At 38.1% G+C, this 24369-nt stretch overlaps 1 protein-coding gene across 2 annotated transcripts in view; it reads left to right on the top strand.

The window, feature by feature from the left end:
* The first annotated feature begins 4468 nt into the window (after positions 1–4468).
* The window catches only part of glipr2l (GLI pathogenesis-related 2, like), a 22349-nt gene continuing 2448 nt past the window's right edge, over positions 4469–24369 (top strand). Inside the window, exons 1-6 of one of the 2 annotated variants that reach the window (XM_057834275.1) lie at positions 4469–5024; positions 5873–5951; positions 9715–9772; positions 10141–10249; positions 10939–11042; positions 14868–14945. In XM_057834275.1, coding sequence (XP_057690258.1) covers positions 9760–9772; positions 10141–10249; positions 10939–11042; positions 14868–14945 — 304 coding nt within the window. In that variant the 5' untranslated portion in view covers positions 4469–5024; positions 5873–5951; positions 9715–9759. Of the gene's footprint in view, positions 5025–5872; positions 5952–9415; positions 9773–10140; positions 10250–10938; positions 11043–14867; positions 14946–24369 lie in introns of those variants that run through there. The other variant, XM_057834274.1, reaches the window with a different exon arrangement.

Genomic DNA, 24369 nt, shown 5'->3' with positions numbered 1-24369 from the left:
TACGTAAGCACATTCACTGCTTTCTTAAAGGGGAATGAACATAGACGAACAACACAGAATCAAAGCGGGATGAATTTACCGAATTTACCGACATGGTCAAAATTACGTTGGTCATCGTTAAGAATTTCGGTGACGGTAAATTTTCGGTTTACCGCCCTGCTCTAGTGCATGTGAAACCAAGAAAATAACTACACGCAACCCCTGTAGTTATGGGAACTGAGTACTCGGGTGTCTACGGTCCGAATGCGGCTATACTGCATCCTTGATGCGGCTCAATTTAGAACCATGAAGTGGCCGACTTGAGAAGCCCTTTCCTCAACTGATGTTGAGGAATTCATTGGAGAATCCATGGTGACTCAGCACTCAGACCAGGCTTTGACAAGTTGGATCACATAGGACAGAATAGATCCAAGCCAGAGGGCAGGGTTATGGTAACTAAATCACCAGGTTGTTGTAAGGCTAACCATGTGGACAACAGCACATTTCTGGCATTAGAAAGCTTCCAATCAAGGTTGCCAAGAAAAGCAAGACTCCTTGAGGGTTAAGGCCGAGTTATGCTTCCGCGTCAGACCTTCGCCGCCAAGGAAGACCCAATTTTCGACCCTCCGCCGTAGCCTCTCTTGCTTCTTCTTAATTTTCTGACTTTGTGTCGAGTCAACGCGTGTGACGTATGACAAATAGTGACGTATGCCCTTACAAATTGGTGACGAATCAATAAACAAGTTGTATATAGCGTGCAACATGAAACAAAAATAAAACTCAATTTTTAAAATAATATGAATTTATTGGTAATATTATAACATATACACTGGTGCAATCAAAGAACAATCAATATCTTCAGCTACATCATAATTACTCAAATTTAACAGTGACGTTTGTTATAATTGTATGTAGCACTTTTGGCAATTTCTGTCATGTCTTGACAGCACTTCATGGCACTTCAGCTCACAATTTACTGTAGTTTGACTTGAAGGTAGTTCATAAGTGTGTCCAATTATAAATTAAAAAGATCAATTGATAAAATTTACCGATGCAATCTTTGAGTCAGGGAACATCTCTTTTGCCAATTCTGAGAAGTGATCAGCAATAGTTGCGGGCAAATTGTGTTCAGAATTAAATCTACGCTTTCATCACTTTTCATTCTGCAGACTTCATCTTTATGACCAGTGTTGTTAATCTTGCTTTTAAAAAGTAATTAATTACAGTTACAAATTACTTCTCCCAAAAAGTAATCGAGTTAGTAACTCGGTTACCTGAATGTAAGAGTAATTAGTTACCTGGCAAAGTAACTGGTGTTACACCTTTCATATATATATTTTTTTTTCATTTAAAAAAAAAACAAAAAAAACATAGTAACCTTTTTTTTCTCAGATCACTTTTGTATTACAATACTTTAGTTTGAGTCTAGTGCTGCTCCAGTGTCCCCAATGAGTAGACCCATTCTTGGATAGCTCCCCATTTTTTTAATAAGGGGACTTGCACTTCACAATGTTTCTTCAGTAGTTTTTTAAAACAAAGCTTTGAATTGAACATTGTATCACTTAAACCAATACACATGAAAGTTAGTGTAAGTCAATACAGATTTATTTTGCATTGATCATTTAGCCTTCCGATTAATTAGGTTCATATTTGTGAGAAATGTAGCCCTGACCCCAGTTCAATATTCTGTTTGGTCTCATTAGTGTCCCTTCCGCAGCAAAAAGTGTACATGCAGGTTATGCTGTTTTATCATCCCTACCAATGTTGAGACCAAACCTACAGCCTTGCTTCAGGAAAAAGAGATTAAGTATTGCATTGATAAAATACAAAGCAATAAAGTTGGACACTGAGGAAGGAATTCTCAAGACTTGTCCAAGGTGAAGAAGCATTTGCATTACGAAAAATATGACAAATTGATACCAGACTGTCAGAGGCATTTGCTGGGTCCAAATTCAGATTCCATTTAGGGGCAGTCATTGTTTAAAGCAGATCTGTTTTCATCCTGGATAGTGAACAAAAACTGCATTTGGACTAAGGTTCATATCTAAGGGTTTATTGGGTCGCTGAAGGATGTGATGTAGAAGAAGATAGATAATGGGCAACAGGGCGGATGCATGGACATTGACAGAAGTAGGGGTGGGAGATTAAGTTGGTTGTCCATTCTTATGTGAAAATCCAGATAAACGGGGGAGCACACTTTCTTAGTGAAGGGATTAATATGCAGGGAAAAGTTTGTGATGAAGAAAATAAGCTCCTCTCTCAGGATCAGACCATGATCAGACATCCTAGGCGAGCTGGCATCTTGATCTTTTCTGCAAGCCTACCCAAAACGGCTTTGATGCCATTGCTTCAGGCTGGTGGATGTTCTTCGTGGCCTTTAAGAAAGCAGTCAGCTTCACCCATTTGTCTTGTAAATTGTGTAAATGTTGTATCAATGTTATGTAGACCTTTGAAAATTATTAAACAAAGAAACTACTGTTATGATGTCATGAAGACAAAGTGCATCATAGGCATGCACCAAGTGAATGATAAAGTGAACCCTCGATCGTCCATAAACTATTAAATGAAAGTCATGATGAAAGCTCTGAATGAAAGTTTCAATACAGACAAATTAACCCTTTAACACTGAACATGTCGGCAGCGGCGCGTTTACGCATATCGTCCTTGAAGCTGCGTCACGCTGTAATTACATCACCCACGTGCTGCTGGTTGGTCTCATTTGAAAGTGTGGAAGTTGATGTCCACACCAGTTTTTATTTGAAGTCAATCGACCAAGTAAAACGGGAGATAATGTCATTTGAGTTTTATAGTTTTATTGCACTCATAAATATGCATTTAAACGCTGCATGGACCATGTGTCCATCTCCATATTGCCATCATTTCTTGTCCTTTTTCAAAACTGAAAGCAGCATAAAAGACTACATATCCCAAGAGCTATTGTGATGTCAAGAAGGACGAACCTAATGTGAATATTTTTAATTAATTGCCGAGCGAGGCACCATCTGAGGAAAGGGAGGCATGCAAAGCGAGCAATGGCCGGTTGGATTGAGCGAGCGACTTTGAAACGTGTGGAATGAATCAAAAACTAAATTTAGCGCAAGCTAATGCATTATTTCATTGACTCAAGGAAGACGATCAGCCGTATTTGTCATTGTTTTCCTCGGATGAGTCGGCAAGTTAGAAGAGCGACAGGCTGACAGCAGTGCGCAAATGGCGGAAGAGTAGGCTGTGTGACGTTAGTGTGACGCAGACGTAGCTCCGTGTCCTGTTCAAGAGGAAACTTTGTGTCGCAGTCCTGAAAAAACTGAACTTACTAGTTTATTGTCGATATTTTGAAAATATTTTTTTTCAACGTTATATTTGATTTTTTTCTTCACTATTAATCTTTTCAATTTGTATATAGATGTGTGTTCAAGAAGCTTCATTACATGTATATACTTTTGATAAGGTGATGGGTACAATACCTAAACTCACAAAGAGATATCCTCCAAACCCTTTTTGTGTTAGATGATATATATACATACAGTACAGCATATATACATATATATATTATATATTTTTTCCTCATTTTGCACTGTATATAACCTGTTGTGACCATAGTATGTGTAAAGGCCCAAAACGCCTATGACCACTCCTGCTGTTTGTGATGAATTGAAAACTATTCAGTCTTATTTTTTTCTATTAAATGTTTATCTTAACAAGTTAAATAAATATTATCAAGCTTCAAAACGGTTGGTCGAGCATGTTTGGTTCTCACTGGGACGTCAACAATTACAAACTTTGAAAAAGGATTTTGGGATTTTTTTTTTTTTTTTTGTCTTTTTGGGTCCAAAATGTTGATTATAATTGGTAAGTGAGGAAAACAACAGTTTGGACATGAAGGTTATGGTGTCCTGAAAAAAGGAACCCAACCTGGCCATTGTGAACAATTTTTTGTTTGAAATATAAAGGCAACATTAAAGGCATCCAAATTCGGCCAAAATAGGCTTAGGTGTTAAAGGGTTAAACCAAAAATTATTTGAAGCCTCAGCACAGTGGAAGAGTGGTTAGCATATCTTCCTCACAGTTCTGAAATCAAGGGTTCAATCCCTTGCAATCCCTCTGGCTTTCCTTTATGGCGTTTGCACATTCTCTGTGTGCTTGCGTATGTACTCTCCTGGTACTCTGGCTCCCTCCTACATACCCAAATCTTGCATGGTGGGCTGGTTAAACACTCTAAATTCTTAAATTACCTCAGGATTTGTAATTCTAGTACACATCTTTTTTCTGGCATTCTTATCATACTCATCGTTGTAGCCTCATTGTAGGTATCATACAATTACGTACATTACGTAACGGCTGTTGATCTGTATTCTCTATTACTTTATATTGTGGCAGAAACGGAATTCACAATGATTGATCGAATTAGACATCAAAGAGAGCCTGGTTTACAATAGTCAAGGGCAGAACAAGTGCAAGAACATTCCATAAGTGATCATGACACACAGGAAGGAACAAATGCAGCACACTTAAGAGGCATTCATGACTGTTAAAAATATCAGTGAATTTATCTACCCCGCTGTAAAGCTTCATTAGAAACCAATTAACAGAGCCAATTGATTATCGCCTATTCGTAGGCTGGCCCATTTTTCTTCTGAACCTCGTACTAGCTGTGATTGTGATTACAGTGATGAAAACGAGCACAGAAGCAGGGGCCACTCAAAAGGCATTGACAAGCTAGGTGTAGCCATGAGGCAATGCTACCGGACCGCTCGCATTCACCTTTGTGAGGACATGGGAGTACTGATCTTGGATTTTGACCACTCTTTCTTCACCTAATCTAAATCTGAATTGGCGCATATACTTCCTTTCACGGTTGGCGTGAAGTGTAATTTCGGTGGACACGCAGTTGTTCTGCCGGATGGTTTCCTGGGGAAGCTCCTGGCATTGCTCGACCATCCAATGGGCCATCCCTGTTGAGAAAATCCACCTCAAAAGAGGCCAAATGGACAAGGAGCAATGCAGGACCGCGTGAGCGTCGTTCATCAGATCAGCGTTCCAAGGAGGTGAGGATGTTACTGCAGTCGAGAAGTTTAGCGGTGAGAACGGGTGCACGGTTATCACCATAGTGACATGACCCCTGTACGTTCATATTTTGGGGCCCACTGATTCATCACTTCGCCATATCTTTCAATTTTTTTTTCATGAACCATGGATGGAAACTCTAGTGGTTCTTCATTAGGATTTTAAAAAATTAAATAAGAATTACCCCCGATTTGCATTCAGGTCCAGTCCCTGCCCCCATAATAGTGATGTCCACTGCACTGAAAGGAGTAGACACAACCAGTCACGAGGCATCAGTTGATTTCAAATTTAAAGGTTCAGACTACTACTAGATGGCAGCAGCCAGCATTGCACCTGAATGAATTCAATGAACAAAAGATGATGAACTGGTTCACCACGTCTCCTGATTACTGTACAGTAAATGTTAAGATTAAAGTGCAAGATAAGGCCCAGTATAAATGATCTTCATGTGGAAGACAGTCACTCAGAGTATTCAATTATGCAAATCCTCCAGGCTGAGGCGTTGACTACTGGCCGAGGGAAGGACAACACCTTTTGAATGTGCATCCCAGTAAAAAGTATCTTGTTTAATACAATGCAGGAAAAAAACACAGAATTGAAATGTGTAATATGATGTGATGTGTATTGGATAAAAACGTAAATAAAAGCCAGTATTTCCAGGAAGTGGCATCTTAATAGAGCAATAGAGTACTCAATAGTGGCAGATATTTTATCATTTTCCCAAATGCTACATACTATTTTAGCCAATCAAATTTGAATACTTTTATTTGAATCTGTCTGTCTGTCTGTCTGTCTGTCTATGCGCATTAAGCCCGGAAAATTTTTTTAGTTTGTCCATTTTACCCTGGAGACCCCCGTTTGCAGACACCAGGCAACCGCTTTTGTTTCAACCCAGCCATTAAAAGAAGGTAAGTAATTATATCTGTTATTTGAAATGTCTATCATTTTTAGCTTTGATTCATTAATGGGTGTCTAATATTTAGTTTTAAAAAAAAACCGACTTTATAAAATTATTCACTGGCATATTTTAAACTTTTAAACAAAGTACGTCACGAAAAAAATGTCTGTAAATGGGTCACGGATATCTACCTCATAATTATCGCTTAATTTTATTTTTTTTTGTGTTTTTTTTTTTGTTACTGTTGCATTTTCCCCAATATTTTAGATGATAAATAATCGATCCAAACAATGGGGGAAAAAAAAAAAAAAACGTTGAAAAAGGTAAATATATGAAAAAGAAAATCTCGACCACTCCTTGATGCCTGCGATTTCTGCATTGTGACCCTTGTTATATTACTGTGTTTCACCCATAAAATCCCCAGAAAGACCAGCTGTGGCCATTCACAGCTTTGTCTTGACACTCGGTGAGACATGCTACACGGAGAAAATCCCCAGAAAGTCCGGCTGTGGCCATTCACAGCTTTGTCTTGACACTCGGTGAGACATGCTGTTGAGGTGGTTGAGCTCAACGTTGCATTCGTAGGAAGAATTGACGGAGAATAAGTTGTCTTTTCGCCAAAACTTGGCATGTTTAATTTCCATTGACATGCGGATACATCCTCTTTCATTGCTGTCTTCACAGGCAATCCCACAAATCAAAGTCATCAAAGTCGAATACAAAGCAGTAATAAAAGTAGCACTTTAGACAATTAAGTCCCATCCTGCCATCTTGTGGCGAAAAGATAATATGTCAATAATAACAAGCAATAGTAACATTATTTCAACATCAACTGAAGACAAATTTATGAATACAAAACATTTCCTCCACCATTTCTCTCAACACATGCTACAGAGTTTTTTGGATCGAAACAAGGAAAGTCAGCGATAATATTTCGTTAAAATCATGGTGTCTTTAATTATGCTCTCTCATGCTCTCACCTCGAGTTAGGGTTAATGGGTTTAAAGTTTTTTTTTTGTTTTTTTAATACGGTCAGTTAAACGCGTTAATAGCGGCATTAACAAAAACCCCTTCAATGTTGTGAATATTTTTTAACACGCGATTAATTATGTCCTTTCCCAATCTCCATAATTTGGACTACAAGACAATGTGTGCTTCCCATTGGCCGTCAGAGTGAAATACCGGTTCTCAGACGAAACTTAATTTTTTATTTTAATGACCAATATGGGCACGTTGAGGCAGGGTGAAGATTGTAAACCCGTCATGGTCGTTTTCGAGCATGTTTTGGATGACGACACAGTGATGAACCTCCAGCTCCAGCTCTCTGGCCACCACAGATGCACTATATTTGGGCAAGAAAAACACGGAGGATTCCCCTTGTCAGGCGCAATGTAAATTTGGCTATTTTAGCCCAAAATGTGGCACTCTGAGGTAGATTGTGAAATTCACTGTCATTTATTGGGCTGCAATGAGCAGATAAATTGTAAATGAACGTGTGGAACGGACGAACGTGAACATTTTTTAGCACTTCCAGCACGGCGGTTCAGGCTCCTCTCGCGGCTGCCCGATGCTTACCATCTTCGGGCACAGGAGGTTTAGGGTAAAATCCACGATCTCAGGCAAAACGTACCTTTGGTGTTTAACTCAAAATGGTGCTTTCTGAGGTGGACTGACTGGCACAAATCACCCTAAAATGCACAGATGAAGTATATAAATCAATACTTCTCAAATAGTGGTGCGGGACCCCCCAGGGGGGTGCAGAGCAATGCTGGGGGTGGCGCATGTGATCTTTGGGAACATACTTTTTTTCTGTACTAGAATAAAGTGTAATTGCACATCCAGTCAGTGGGTAGCAGTGTCGCTCTCATTTTCAGCATGTGCGCAATATTTTTGAACCAAACAAGAGCACACAGCAAAGAGCACTGGAGATATGAAAAGCTAAGACAAGGAAATATGATGAAGCGTATGTAGCATTTGGCGTTTGGCTTTTGACTTTTAGTACAGTGGGAGATGAGGAAAGGCCAGTCTGTTTACCTTGTCTAAAAATGTTTGCGGCGGACAGCAGGAAATATTTCTTTTCAGCCAAAACATGCCGAATATTGCCAACAATCCTCCTGCTTTGTCAGTGTTACATCACTAAACCAGTGAGCACTGTCACCATCATATAAGGTCAATCATACCAAGTTGCTCAGTGCAAAATAACCCCAAACCATAAGAAAGGAGCTTATACTGCCTGCAGCAAAAATAAACTCTGTCCAATGAAATTGTCGTTTTTGTTCGATTAGTTTTTTTTGTTTTTTTCGGTCCAATTGTTTGGCACATTGTCCTCGTGAGTTAATGTTGCTAATCAATTTGAATTTATTATTATTTATTGATTTTATTAAATGATATTTTTCAGTTGTTTTTTTTTTACACTTTTGTAAGTTGATCTATATTACTTTTTTCTTTAATATTAAAAAGAACACGTTGATATGCAGAGGTGTACTTATAATAATAAGTATTTTATATACAAATGATACTATTGTATATTTATAGTGGCGGCAGAGAGATGGGGGGGCGGGGAACGTTTATGTCTTCCTGGGGGGGGCATAACAGATAATAATAGAGAAGCACTGATATAAATGCTTGGGAAGAGTTTATTTATTTTATCTCATTTTTCAATTTTATTTCATAAATAATATTAAACCAATTACAAAAAATGCTATATTTCATTTAAGTTTACATGTAAATACATATTTCAAGTACATAAAATCAAGATATATAAAATAAAATACAAGTATGATAGATTGTACCAAAAAAAAAAAAAAAAACACGCAGGACCAGAGCTTTGAACCTTTGATCTCAGAACTGTGAGCAGACATGCGTTTATTTGAGGTATTTTGGGATGAATGTATGTTTAATTCATCTTTACAAGTGTAAAGTTGTCCAACTCCTGTTTCTAATGAGGCCTAAATTTGAATATTGTAAGGCAAGCACATCGGTCAACTCCTGTTCTAAAAGGTCTATTTAAAACTTCAAATATAATATCATTTTTGCATTAAAACAGATTAATCACAAGTTTACTATGGACTGCATGCAAATGGTCTTTTCACCGCTTCACTGCACTAGTATTAAAATTTTATAAAATAATGGGACAGAAATCAAGGTTTTTTTGTTGTTGTTTTTTTGTTTTTTTTTTTTAACAAAAAAGTGAGTTCAATATGGGTTAACTATATATATGTATTAGCAGCCACAAAAATATAATTTTCCCTTTCTCAGGTTTTTTTTTAATAGGTAAATAATATGTACTGCACACTTTGAGGACCTTTGTTAAATCCGTTGTATGTAACTGTCATGCAAATCCTGAATTGTAATATAACCAATGACAGTGACAACTCAAAACTTAGAGCCATATAAGGGCATACATCTCCCAGAGATGATGTCATACAACAGTGGTGGCTCCTCTATCAATGGAAAGACAGCCAGAGGGTGTGTTCTCTTGGGTCATAAAGACTTATTCAGGGCAGATGTGTGCAACTTGACAAACAGGCACGTGAAGTTATCCGCGATATGTAGTAAGGTGTTCCTCTCAGATAAGCAGCCCAGGGGGAAATTAGCATACCAACAGAGTTTAAGGAGGGCCGACATCAGAGTGGAAGGCTAGTTAGTCTTGAAACATGAGGCATATCAGCTGGTTTGGAGTATTTGCATTGAAAACAGCTGCAAGGGGGTGAAAGAGTGAGTGTCAAGGCAACAACACAAAAGAATAGACTACTTTTTCTTTTTTAAATCAGGAGAAGGCGTGTTTGCGGACTAACTGAACATCTACTGTGTTTGTCATGGGGAAGTCAGGTAGGTGCAGTTTCTCACTAAGATGTGTCCACAATGTAAATCAAATTACTTGTTTTCCATTTTGAGTCGAGCAGCCTGTAATTCCATGCTGGCTGAGAGTCACCCCTGCCATTTGTGTAGCTGCACATTACTCTTTGAATGTGCCCATTGTATTGAAGTGTGGAGAAAAGAGCAGTGAGTGATGGCACCACACTTGGGCGACATTCACTGGTAATCTCTGTCTGGCCTTTAAACGACCGCACTCAAGCTCTTCTATGGATTCTACAATAACATTTAGTGAAATTGGTGTTCAATAGTCATGTCTCCTTTCTGCCAGTCCGATGTCTGACATTCCTTGCTGTCTCTTCTTACTATTGCATATATCTCAGCCTCAAAGCAATTTGCAGAGGAGGTGCTGCAGAGCCATAACGAGTACAGGAAAAAGCACCAGGCTCCAGCACTCAAGCTGAGCAACAAGCTGAGTAGAGAGGCTGCCCGGTGGGTCCACACGCAAACATCCACTCAAGTCACACTTGGGGGAAATCGGAACACTGTCAAACTAACTTGGACCACCGTGATGGATGTAATACCCGCACGCTATTGTGAAATATCCTTTGTTTTCTTCACAGTTTATGTTGCAACTATGCAGCATCAAGAAAAAAAGCTGACTGTTGATTCTTATTCATTGTTTCTGTGGTAAAGCAACCACATCTTGCACAAGAGTCATTTGTGTTCCTCAAGGATATTTTCTTTTGTAGTTGACATTAATAACCTTTAATTGCATGACATTAACATTGAACAAGCACTTGTCACGCTTAACACATAATTAAGAGCATGTTGGAGAATAATACGGAAATGTGTTTTAAGAAGTTTTAAGTATATGAAAAGATAACGGGTCTCGGTGAATCTATCGAAATGCTACTAGATTAAAAACTAAAATGAAAACAATACATTTCAAAAGGTATTTTTCGACAGTTATATCCGAAAACAGATCAATCATTGTGTGTGTCTGTCACTTTGATATTTTAAAAACACATAGAAATCTTTCACCCTCTGAAACTACAATAAAACACTCAAATTGTATTCCGCCATTTCCGTAACTCTTAAGTGTCTGATCTCTGTTGTTGTCATGTCATGTTTTTTTATGACTGAAACAGTAATATTTGACGTCTTTGCTTCATTAAAAGATATGCTGAGAGTCTGGCTAGCACACGCATCCTAAAACACAGTGAAGAATCCAGTAGGGGAAGCTGTGGGGAGAACCTGGCATGGGCCTCCTACGACCAATCAGGTACATCAATGGCCATGTTTACATGTGGCCATTAACCCATTCAAAATTGGGTTTTTGGAAGTAACCCAGTTATGCAAGGACATGTAAATACTAAATGTCCCAGATAGCATAACATAACTACAGCGGACATGGACCATATATACAGCAAATTTTGGCCCAACTAGGTAAAACGGATCCACCCCAGTGTCTTTTTGAACAATTGCCCAAACTCTGTAAGGAGTCACTTGCTGGATCAGCAACCAGTTTTGGCCCAGAACTGGTCCAAAGTAGCAGACACGACATTAATGTATGGCCCGGATATGGCACACATGTTACCCAATCTAGGCTAAGATTTGTATCAAAACCATTATTAGTATTAAAAAAATTTGCGGTCCATTTTGTTCAATGGCTCATACTGTAATGTGTTTATATTGCAAATTCAATTTTTTATTAAAAGCAATAATGACAGCACTTCTTTTTCATGCCATTTATTAATGCTAACATATTAATGCAACATACAACAACATAACAATAAAACATTGTTTTTTCACAAAATGTTTTAATTGGAACAAGCAACACAACTACAACAAATTCGACAACAATTTGTATTTGTTAAGGTGCTGGGGTAACGGGGGACCTAATTCATTGACAATGAGAGGGAATGCAAGGTAGCGTCTGAAGAATCTGGTGGGCAGTTTGGTGATAGAACAGGTGAATGGGCAGGCAGGCGTTTTGCCAGGAAAGCAGTAAAGGATCTAGGTAGGAAAAACACAAAAATAAGCTTGGTTCTTTGCTAGCTGAAAGATTTTAAGTTCCGGTTTAAGTAAGCTGCTGACGATCAGCAACACCTGGTCCCAGGCTCACCCATCTGTGCAATCAAGGCGACAATTAAGGCAAAGTGACAAAGGAAGGGCTTAGTTTGAAAATTAGTATTCAAACACTGAAAATTTACAGCAACACAGAATAAATGCTTTCTCCCTCCATATGTTGTTATGGAACAAATTTTGAATTACTTAACTTGCAGACATGGCAGATCACTTGAATACCCCCGCCATTTTATTAACACTCGATTGAATAACCTGTTTAGCAGTCAAGCAGTGACTTCAAAATGTGATTATTACTTTGAATAATGCACTTACCATACAAATTTGCCGTTCGCTGATGTGTTGTGACTCCTACTTGCTCTTCTGTTTAGTTGCCTTTCAGGTGCATGCTGACAGTGACGTCACATGTTAACCGTTAAATTTCAGAGTTTCAGCGCTTTCAGTCTGCATGGTCTGCCCCGGAACAGTGCGTAACCTATCATTTGGACTGTCATAGTGCTGGGCCGCATCTGGCGCACTGACATTAAGCGGGTGTGATTGCTATTCAGATCTGGCGAGCTGAGGCTGGATCCGGCACGCAGTCGCCTGCTATTGGGGGCACTCTAAAACCCAAATATTATAGTACTTTGTTTTTTTTAAAACCCGAGTATTCCAAATGGGTTAAACCTTTTCTAACGCGAAAATCTGGTGATCTCAACACACTTTCGCCAAATCCCCTTGCTTTTGAGCATCAGGGCCGGTTGTAAGCTGGCATGTATCCGAAATGTGTAGGGGCCATTATATGTACACATCATGCTCATGCCCCCCCAACCCCTCCAGGGCTTATAGTATCAGCGTTCTCTTCACTTAATTGGGTTGTTAGCTGTGTCCAACCCCAACCTAGAGAAGTGGATCACACTTAGTCAGGCCTCTACCTTCAAACCTATTCGATGTGGTTATCCCACCTGAGGACTAAGCTCCTGCTGGTATAGCTCTTAAGTCACACATCCCCCCTGACCACAATAAGGTGGCAATCCCCCAAGTGGGGAAACTGAACAATAAAATATCATTCATCCAGATTTTATAAACTAACATAACATATATCTCAACTGGATGACCTAATTCTAAAAAAAAATTATAATCTGAGAATTGAAAGTTAGCCTTAAGAATAACAATGGAAAAAAAATATTTCTCAAACTAATTTATAAAACTCAACGGATATAGAACAGAACATTTTATCTTCTTTTTCTTTTCTTTTTTGTGTTTGTAAACAAACAGTTCAAAATCTCCCTTCACTCCACTCTACTTGACAACAACAGTCAGCTACTTCCCTTTGCAAAGACTGACAAAATCATCCATGTCCAAGTTATTTGTTATGGACTTTTCATGGACCAAGATCATCATTTGTCTTCAGTTTGTCACGTGAATTGGACATGATTTCTGAACCTGTTGTGACTGAGAAAACGCAGCTTCTTCAAAGTCTTCACGCTCCATGGCCGCGCTGAAAACTGACACCACATTGTCTGGGGATGTCTAGGTGCTTTTAACATACTAACAGTGACTGGATGTTAACTGGGGGCTGTGCGCACTCTATTGTGCGCGCGTGCTGGCCATCCTGTGAATACACACACAGCGGAGGCAAAGAGAGATGAAAGAGAACTGATGATACTTTATCGTCTTTGAGTCCCCCTTTTGGCAGATGTTTTCCCCACTACTGCAGATTAATCTGTTAATCTGTTAATTTTGTGAGAATATTAAAAATGTGCTTTTTGAACTTCTAAAATTTTGATTTGAGGGGTGCAAGACATTTATTTGAGGGAGTACTGCCCCCTCTTGCCCCTGCGTGGAGCCGGCGTCGTAGAGCATGCTCCATTTACAAGGAATCTTGGTCTTTTGAGTACAAGAAAGTAGTTGCTGCTGTCTTAAAAAAACAGCAAGCACTTTTGTAGTGAGTAGGAAATTCATGACTTAATAAGTGTAGTGAAAGACTTGAACATTAAGTCTTTTATTGGCTGTAGAAAGTACCAAGATGGGGAGATTTACAAGAAAATGTAAGGAACATGACGAATGATTTACAACCCACTATGATTGTACTGCAAAAACACTCCTCCTTAAAACTAGTTACATTCCCTTGTTTTCAGTGTATTACTACAAATAAGTGAAATTATCTGCCAATGATTCATGTAAATTTTACTGATTTCATGAAATAAGAAAAATAGCTAGCTGAAAATAAGCGTAATAGACTAATTTTAAGCAATAAATTAGTATATTTAATCTTTAAAAATCTCGTTTGTCAGAAATGTTCTTAATTCAAAAATAGGTATTGTTCAAAACATTATTTGAAAGCAAATTTGTCTTGATTTGGGTGAAAAATAACCAACTTTTAGATGTATGGGCTTGATAAGAACAAATAGTAATATTTACTTAAAGTAAGTGGACTAATCTGACACATTAGGCTGTTAACTAGCCTTTAAAACTCAAAACAAGATGGAGAAAATTATTCGACTCGATTTAAGGAAAATAATCTGATGAAGACGTTATAAATTTGCAGTGTGTGCATGTAAAGCATGCACACAAAAAAGTGTCCTCTTGTCCTGAATCTGAATATTGGCTGTATGTACAGTAAATTGCCCAATGCTGAGGCAAAATGGGACAAAATTCATTTACTGATTTACTGTAACCCCTACTCGATAAGAAGCACCCATCTAAAATATGTTTGGCAGACTTGCATTGGTTGCAATTGCAAACTTTTAGAGTGCCAATGCAGATAATTCTATTGAAAGGCTTGACTCTTTTTATATTCTTCCATTTTTAGAGCTCAGATAGTGTGATTCAGCACTGAAAAATGCGGCGCTGTGAGTCATAAAGCATCCCCAATGTTGCAGCATGGGGTGACCAAAAGTACAGCATTGTAAATAAAAATGCACCCCGTAGGGATTTATGCTGATTAAAAAGATTCAGTGACAATGCTGTCATTTTGATTATGGCGTGTGACAGAAGAGTGATTTGACTGCGACTTAAACTGAGGTTATTCTGCGTGCAGGAAAGGATGTGGCAGACCGCTGGTACGATGAAGTGAAACACTACAACTTCAACTCTCCTGGTTTTACTTCTGGCACTGGTGAGGATCTCACAACACGTCACTCTTAATTATCTTTTCACATCAACTGAGTAACTCTGCAAAGTGCAAGGCACAAGGTTACGCTCTAACTGTTTTTTCAAGGTTAATTTATTTAAGTGGTTATTTAGTGTGATAAGGCCCTACACTGTCCAAATTTTATTTAGACATGGCAGAACATACAGGGTGGTTCAAAAAGTATGTCCTAAAATCATCACGCGAAATGTCAAAAACAAAAAACATTACAAAATTAATGTTTTTTTGTTTTTGACATATCGCTTGATGATTTTAAGACCTTCTTTTTTAATCACTCTGTATATTGTAAAATAACATGGTTTACCACCCCACAATACAGTCACATAAGTTATATATTGGATATTTAAAAAATGATCAGGCATGCAAACAGCTTAGGGGTGAAAAAGGTGACAAAGTAACATGAACACACGGCATGCGCAGAAAAGTGCATGTCATAGTGCAACCAGAGACATCTCGAATTAAACACAGTACATAATCATTTAACATATACAAGTCTAAATCTCTCATCCTGAAATCAGAACATATAAGACGCATTAAGTAGCAAATTATACAAAATCTTAAATTATAAAATATACAGTATGTCCCATTTGCATTAAGCAGAGAACAGCTGTACAGCATAAAATATGAATTTACAGGTACAGTATAAATTCCACACTTAACTATTATGTGTTAGATAGATGGAAAGAATAAAAAATTACAAGTTTTCAAAAGCATTAACTGTCGTGATCATAACTTTATTTGCATTCAACCAAAGCAATTAGTCCCATGGTCCTTAACTTCGATTGATAGGGCATCATACTGGATAAAAAGAAGTACACCTGTAGGCTGTTTTATGAACGGGGGTGTGTACGAACAGCGCGGGAATGGGGGTACTTTCAAATGCGACCTGTAACGGAGCTCTCCGGTTTGATAAACTCTCGATGGCTAAACAAATGAAACAACCTCCACAACAAGGTAAAACTCTTCCCTTTCTGTAATTATCGGAGAGTGTAAAGGGGCCTCATTGCTCATGTTTTTTTTTTTGTTTTTTGTTTTTTTTTTTTTTATCGTTAACAAGCGCTTTACAAAGGGGCCTTAAATAACTCGTCACAACGCCAACTGGCGACAATTCAGATCCCAACTGACGTTTGCTAACTTTACTAGCAAAGCCCTGTGTGAAAGGCGCTAGTTAGCCCCTCCGCAGTTATAGCTACCTCGAGTAACTGCGTTCTACGAGGCGGTGAAATATCGAGGACTATCTGAAGTCAGTTATCAAGAAATTAAGCGAATACTTGTGTTATAGACACCATTACAAGCGCAGGAATTGATCGGACGACACGATTAAATGATTTATGAAGACTATTATAGGCCATCACTCAAACTATTAGCTTTAATAAAATAACAATTTTTGACATTAATCCCTTACCTTGCCGCAATTTCCAAAGGGTCCGGGCGAGAAGCTGGGATGGAGAGGGGTTCGGCCTCCTCATTGCTGATTGGTGATAACTGTGCTCCCGTCTCTCACTATTGTCAGTCATTTGTTGTCACAAGAAGAGAGTGGTGGTAATAGGTCTAGGTCATCGGACTAGAGCAGGGGTGGGCAAACCGGTCCTCGAGGGCCACAGTGGGTCCTGGTCTTTGTTCCAACTGATTCAGCACAGACAGTTTAACCAATGAGGTTTCAGTGGAAACAAGAAGCACCTGACTGCAATCAACTGATTGCACTTGTAAGAAACCAGATTGGTGAAAGGCTGTACTCATGATGGGTATGAACAAAAACCCGCACCCACTGCGGCCCTTTGTGGAATAGTTTGCCCACCCCTTGACTAGAGGGTAGTTTTGAGCATGGACAATGGGTTTGAAGTTAACGGTTTCACTCGCTCGTTGACAGCCCCGCCCCATTTTTTTCTCCTCGGATCTACGTGATTCAGAAGAATGACCCATTTTGATTTCAAAACGGCGAAATTTCACCGAAAGGTAGCAAGTTTGCATGCCTGAATGATTATCTTTCAGGCAGGTTCCGGTATGAGATTCTGACCGTATGATAATCTTAAGCCAAAATATTGAGGTTTCACGGTATCATGGTATTGCAATTACAACTCTAAAATTTTACTTTGAGATCTGGGTTAGAAAGATCAAAAAATCAATTGAAAAGGACTTTTATTTTTCAAAACATTAGCAAAATGGAACATAACTGTAATGTTAAATTGAAATTAAAAATAATAATAATAAAAAGAACTGAAATATTCTAAATAAAATTAAAATAAATGCAGTCCTTTAGGTGAGCCTAAACCCACAGCCACAGCTCACTATTATTACCATCAGAACAAAAATAAATGAATTATTTTCCATAAAAAGCACGTGTGTATGACTCGTATCACTTTTACATTATACACACACTCTCTTTCTCAACACAGACAGATGCCAGAGAGAGAAAAAAAAACACGTTTTACCACCGCTAGACACACTAAACACACCGGAGTTAACTCTCGTAGCTGGTGGGAAGCATTCATGACACTGTTTACTAACCTTTAATTTTGTATAAATGCAAAATTAATTGGAGGTATTGCCTCCTCGGCAGCCACCCTCCACAAACATGCTTTACATGTCTGTAACTTTTAAGTTTTAAGTATTCCCACACCAGCGATTTCATATTCATTGATGGGAGGAAAAGTTCAGGAGTTTCGCTTCCTCCAGCCATCGTCTAGCACAGCCTACTCACTCACACTGAGCAACAATTGTTGCGGGAGGGTTGAGCCTTACAGCTGCATCGAGGGATTTCTCCCTGCATTTTTGGGACAAACAAAATAGCTAATAGGCTACCATAGGGACGGTTTGACGAAAAAAAAGATTGTGGCTTTGAAACCGTGTAGTTTTCATACCACTGTAACTATAAAGCCAGTAATCAGCACGTGTGTACTTGTCTCAATGAATCAGAAATTGATTTTTTTAGTGTAAAATATGGCCCTTTTTATTGAAATTCAATTCAGCACACCAGATGCTCCTGTCCTTTTCTTGTATTTGTTTCCCAATTAACATTGAGTGAACACACGTTTGTATTGCAAAAATATGAGAAAAGCAAGACAAAACAACATAGCACTCTGCCTAAGTCATTTGGTCCCATGTTTTAGAACCCATCGTGAACAAGTAAGTAGCTAGCTAACCAAGAATCAGACTGACAAACGTTTTTAATTTCTAGTTTAAACTTGCCATAGGTCTGTGCTGTATTTAGCAGTCGAAACCTTGCACACAAATAAAGATAATCAAGCTACATATTTTTGTCACAATTTTGGCCTTTCCGACCGGTTTGCATCTCCACCGTATTTGAAAGTTCAGAGTACAGTCCCTGACAAGTCTTGTCGCTTAGCCATTTTGTAGAAACAATTGCTAATAACCTGACTTTAATTATTCAATTGGTTTCAGAAATGGCTCATATGAAAGCTAAGACCCTCCCAAATGATGTTGAATGTACAAAAATATATTTGTTTCACTGAAAAAAGATTTATCATTTAATGAAGACATAAAGGTCAAATTTTGGCTAGACAAAAGTTTTGTCGCCTACAGAAAGTAGTGTCAAAATTGAACAAAAAATGTACTTCAAATACAAAACTTGTTACATAACATAAGCAAATTAAGTAGTGGTGCTGTGAGATCCAAATTTAATTTTGCATCCATGCGGTTCGGCAAGGATTCATACGATTCATTGATGAAGACATCAGGAACATCAAAGAAAGCAGTCTTGCCCAGAGTTCATCAACATTCTTGGGTTTCGTCTTCCATGCTTCCTCTTTCATCCTAGCCCAGACATGCGCAATGATGTTCATGTCTGGTCACTGGGCTGGCCAGTCCTGGAGGATCTTGATCTTCTTTGCCTTGAGGAACTTTGAGGTAGAGATTGAAGTATGCGATGGAGCACCATCCTGCTGCAGAATTTGTCCCATTTTATGGTTAGGAATGTAAGAGGCAGCTAAGATTTGTTGATACTTCAGACTATTTATGTTGCCTTCCACCCTGCAGATCTCTCATACACCCCATACTGGATGTAACCCCAGACCATGATTTTGCCACCACCAAACTTAACTGTTTTCTGAGTGAATCTCGGATCCATGCGGGCTCCAGTAGGTCTCCTGCCATATTTGCGGTGACTGTGGTGTAATTCAATGGAAGATTCATCAGAAAAATTCACCTTTTGCCACTTTTCCAGTGTCCATCCTTTTGACAGGCTGCGGGCCTTGGCAAATGCCACACGGTTTTTTAATTGTCTGCAAGGTGGAAGGAAACATAAATAGTCTGAAATATCAACAAATCTTAGCTGCCTCTTACATTTCTTACCATAAAAAGGGACAAATTCTACAGCACCGCTACTTAATCCGCTTATGTTATGTAACATATTTGTGTATTTGAAGTACATTTTTTGTTCAATTTTCACACTACTTTCTGTAGGCGACAAAACTTTTGTCTTGCCAAAATTTTACCTTTATGTCTTCATTAAATGATCTTTTCTCAGTGAAACAAATATATTTTTGTATATTCAACATCATTTGGGAGGGTCTTAGCTTTCATATGAGCCATTTCTGAAACCAATTGAATAGGTAAAAGTAAGGTTATTAGCAATTGTTTCTACAAAATGGATAAGCGACTAGACTTTTGTCAGGGACTGTAGTTTATCTAAATGAGACTGATAAGTATGCAAATGAGTTATGTTAATTTTTTTCTATTGTAACCTAAGATTAAATTACCTTTCATCCCTATAAATGTTACAATTCATAACATGACAACGCCACAACGTGCAAATCAAAGTGAAAGTATAGTTGCTTAGTAACAGCTGATATTATAATTGTCCTCCAAGTCGCTTTGTGTCTTACCGGGATAGGCGAACCCTCGATGACGGTTGCTGCTTGGTCTCACAACTAATGGAGAACTTGCTTGTCTCCATTACAGCTATGAATCCAAATATATACATAAAGAAGACCAGTTCAGTCTAGAAATAGACAATATATTCCATTGTTTTAATGTTAGACTTTTTTCAGACTATAAGCCATTATTTTTTTCCCTCATTTTGAATCCTGCGTCTTATAGTCCAGTGTGGCTTATTTGTTGATTTATTTGGGTTAATGGCTAACACTTTATTTGACAGCAGCGTCGTAAGACTGTCATAAGACAGTCATAATTATGACATGACAGTATCATGGGCATCATTGAATACTTATGACAGATGTCATTCAGTGATACTGTACAATAACCCATTCCATAACCACATTAAGCCAAAGAAATACAAAAAAAAACAACCTTGAATTCCAACGAGAGAAAAAAAAATAATAATTAAATGAAACATTATTTGTCCAAAGAGCATGACTGCCCTCTGGTGAAGCTACCCCGTTATTTTACCAGGGACATTTCTACTCGCAGAAAAATAATAAATCTAATATGTAAAATAAAGAGGAAAAATGTAACGACTCTTGTGTAGCCCAAATTGGCGCAGTAAAAGTGGCAATTTTTCTTCACAAATCTACTCAAGTAAAAATAAAAAGTATAGCTTAGTAAAACTACTCTTAGTAGAACATTTTTCTCAAAAGGTTACTCAAGTAACTGTAACTGAGTACATGTAATGCGTTACAACCCACCTCTGTATGTATATGTATTTGTATATGACATGAATTTGTCTCTGTTGTGAATCTATTTGAAGTGTCCGTTAGTTTACTCAGCTATTAACCGGGATACTTACGAGGTCGTCATTGCTATGCTGATGTCAGGCGGCTCATGCCTCAGTCAGAATCCCAGCATCTTACTCAGACACACGCCATGGACAAATTGACGGCAAATCACATTCCCAGCCTTTGTGTCACTTCCAGTATCCGACAGTTTGCAATCCAGTGCTGACTCATACTCGCCTAATGAAGGAAAGATTTACCGAGACATGATGTTTGAACTGGGATTCCTGCGTGTAAAAATTTGTTTAAAAGAATTCACATTTGTTTAATAGTTTTTTTTTTCTCTCAATAGAAGGAAGTTTGGCCTACACATTGCTACTGAGAAATGTGAATATGTCAACAAAAATACTATATGGAAGCAGTCTTGGAACTGTAAACCTTTCCTTACTTTAAAGCAACCCAACATTTAGGCAATGCAGGCATATTGATTTGCTAATTTAGGGGCCGTTTACACAACAGAAAAGGGGGCCTGGGAACATCCCCAGAATTCCATGTTGTTTGGATTAGAGCTGAAACGAATACTTGAGCAACTCGAGTAATTCGAGTTTAAAAACTGATCCGAGTAATTTTATTCACCTGGAGGAATCGTTTAATTTTGCCAGCTCTAAGCATACGTTTTGCCCGAACTACTTTTAATGGGGGACAACGCGCTGACGTCATGTGCGTAGAGGACGAAGCAATTGAAAAAAAAAAAAAAGATACCTTACTGCAGCCGACAGCTGCTACAAACTACGCCGACGTTGCTAAAAACTACGCTTTTTTTTCCTGATGTATATTTATAATTGCTCTTTACCTAAAAAAATGTTTTATCCGATTACTCGATTAATCGATAGAATTTTCAGTCGATTACGTGATTACTAAAATATTCGATAGCTGCAGCCCTAGTTGAGATGACATGGCGTTTTGAGGGAGCAGGATGAAACGTCAGCGTCCAATCGGTTCAAAATGCAAAAATTAGTTTGGTGGCAGCCAGTGTTGTTTTCATCAATGATGAGTCGATGACGATGACTATAACATTTTGTCAACAACCAATTTTTTCATGACGAGATGGTAACTAGCCGAAAACATGTTTGGGGAGACTAAAACATAACTAACTAATGCCAGTTTTCGTCTGACAAGATAAGAACAAAACGAAAATGCGCCATAGCTTCCGTTATATGCTCTCAATATGTGACATTTTCTGTGTAGTTAGCCTGCATCGTAACAGTGTCTGGTTGTGTCAGTCGCATCGCATGCCAGGGTCCTCTCTGTTGCTTGTTTTGAGACACACACAGAAATATTTGTTTTTTTTATCTTGTTCAGAATTAAGTGTTGCTTACACTTTTAAAGGTTTAAGCTGAGTGCCCATCACACACGAAATGTAAGCCATAGCGTTAGCTTAGCATTGGCGTTTGTATTAGCATTAGGCTAATGCGTCCTCTTAAACTCTGACTTTTTTTTTTTTTTTTTTAATACAATTCGTGGCGACCAGGTGGGTATAATTAACTGAAAATAATGCATTGTTTTTCTGCTGAGTGTGTATTATCACTAAGTTGTTGTCCGTATAGATGCTACAGTATGTGCTCGTCTGTCAATGTTCATTCGAAAAAGTTGGGAACCTTTATTTTTTAAGTAAAATATTTTGATTTTACAGACGAAAACATTTTTAGTAAACAGACTAAAACTAGACAAAATTAATTTTACGTCAACAAAAAACTAGACAAAGACAAACACATTTTGAGATGCCTGAAACATAACTAAGACTAAGACGAAAATTAAAAGGGCTGCAAAAACAAGGCATGCTTACTACATCAACGCAACTGAAGTTTAATGCAATTTTGCGTCTCAGGGTGCACACAGATTTCCCTCCCAAAAAAAAGACAACAAAACACTACTTTTGCGTTTTTGCTTCAGAGCATTTCTGTCTAAGCGTGGCCTTAGTCAGCTAAAACGCCGGTCTGCAGTCTGTGTTTACTATGCTTGCTCCAATAACCAATTGACTTCCAGTTTTGTAATCGAAAAGGTGGGGGGGGAAATCTTAGTCTTATCTTGTCCGTCTTATTTTGTCTATCTTAGCTTGTCTATCTGGTCTATTATCTTCCATAAGATACAGTACTGTATAAACTTGTACTACCTTTACATGCAATATTATGATTTTAAGCTTGGAAAATGAACGAATAAATGTTTCTATTCACAACTGAAATGCACTCAGATAGGAAGTTGTTTTATCTTACAGTATTGCAATCATGGATCAATTGCGCCCTCTGCTGCCTCTGCCCAGTAGTAAAATCAGCAGGGTTGCTGGTTCCCAGGATGATTGCGAACGATTGCCTACACATATCTGTGATTGACTGGCAACCAGCCCGGGGTGCACCTTTCAATCGGGATGGGTTGCAGCCAAGGACGTAGGTTTGGTCTCAACATTGGTAGGGACAGCATAACCTGCATGAATCAACACTTCTTGCTGTGGACAGGACATTAATAAGACCAGATTGGGTGAATGGGGGTCAAAGTTAAATTTCTCATGAATATGAACCTAATCAATTGATAGGCTAAAGGATCAATGCAAAATGAATCTGTATTGACTCATACTAACTTTCATGTGTATTGGTTCAGGTGTACCATTTAATTCAAACCTTTGTTTTCAAAAACTACTAAAGAAACCTTTTGAAAACTTCCAGAATAAATGTCTGGATTTTATAAGCAAATTTAATTTGCAATATTTGAACAAAACTACAATTCTATTAACATACACAATAAATACATACATGTTTATGATCTCTTAACTATCCAGGAATGCAAAAAATAAATAAATAAATAAAAATGTGTCAACATTTGTCGAAATGAGTAAATAAATTAAACAGAACTGAAGAAACTTCTTAAGATATAACAAAAATAAATACAAATGGAGCCTTCTTTCATGTATAACACTACTGCTTTTGTCCACAAGCGAAGTCAAACACAACAAAAAATGAAAACTATTTACCTCAATTATGCTGAATGTATGATTATCTGAAAAATGTCTGTATAGGCTGCAAATAAAAATATATATTTTTTAAATGTAAAAAATAAATACATTTTAAATAAATGCAAGTTATCAGCCAATCACATGTTCATTTGAGAGGAAAAAAATGGACCAGTGTTCTGTCATATTTTGTGCAACCGTTTTTAAAATTACGCGCATGCGCAGAGCCGCAAAGTTGCAATTTCTGATGGGGTGAAAATTTTGACAGAACACCGGCACATTCACGAAGTGAAAAGATGTAAAACTAAAGTATTACACTTCATAATGGTGGTGTCAATTCTATTATTACAACATATGGGAAGACAATCTAAATGACCTATTTACAGTGCCTTGCAAAAGTATTCGGCCCCCTTGAACCTTGCAACCTTTCGCCACATTTCAGGCTTCAAACATAAAGATATACAATTTTAATTTTTTGTCAAGAATCGACAACAAGTGGGACACAATCGTGAAGTGGAACAAAATTTATTGGATAATTTAAACTTTTTTAACAAATAAAAAACTGAAAAGTGGGGCGTGCAATATTATTCGGCCCCCTTGCGTTAATACTTTGTAGCGCCACCTTTTGCTCCAATTACAGCTGCAAGTTGCTTGGGGTATGTTTCTATCAGTTTTGCACATCGAGAGACTGACATTCTTGCCCATTCTTCCTTGCAAAACAGCTCGAGCTCAGTGAGGTTGGATGGAGAGTGTTTGT

The sequence above is a fragment of the Corythoichthys intestinalis genome, chromosome 4 (assembly GCF_030265065.1).
Source record: "Corythoichthys intestinalis isolate RoL2023-P3 chromosome 4, ASM3026506v1, whole genome shotgun sequence".
In the NCBI taxonomy this organism is placed as follows: Eukaryota; Metazoa; Chordata; class Actinopteri; order Syngnathiformes; family Syngnathidae; genus Corythoichthys; species Corythoichthys intestinalis.
Note: the sequence above shows the minus strand (reverse complement) of the source record. Positions and strands in the feature narration are given on the sequence as shown.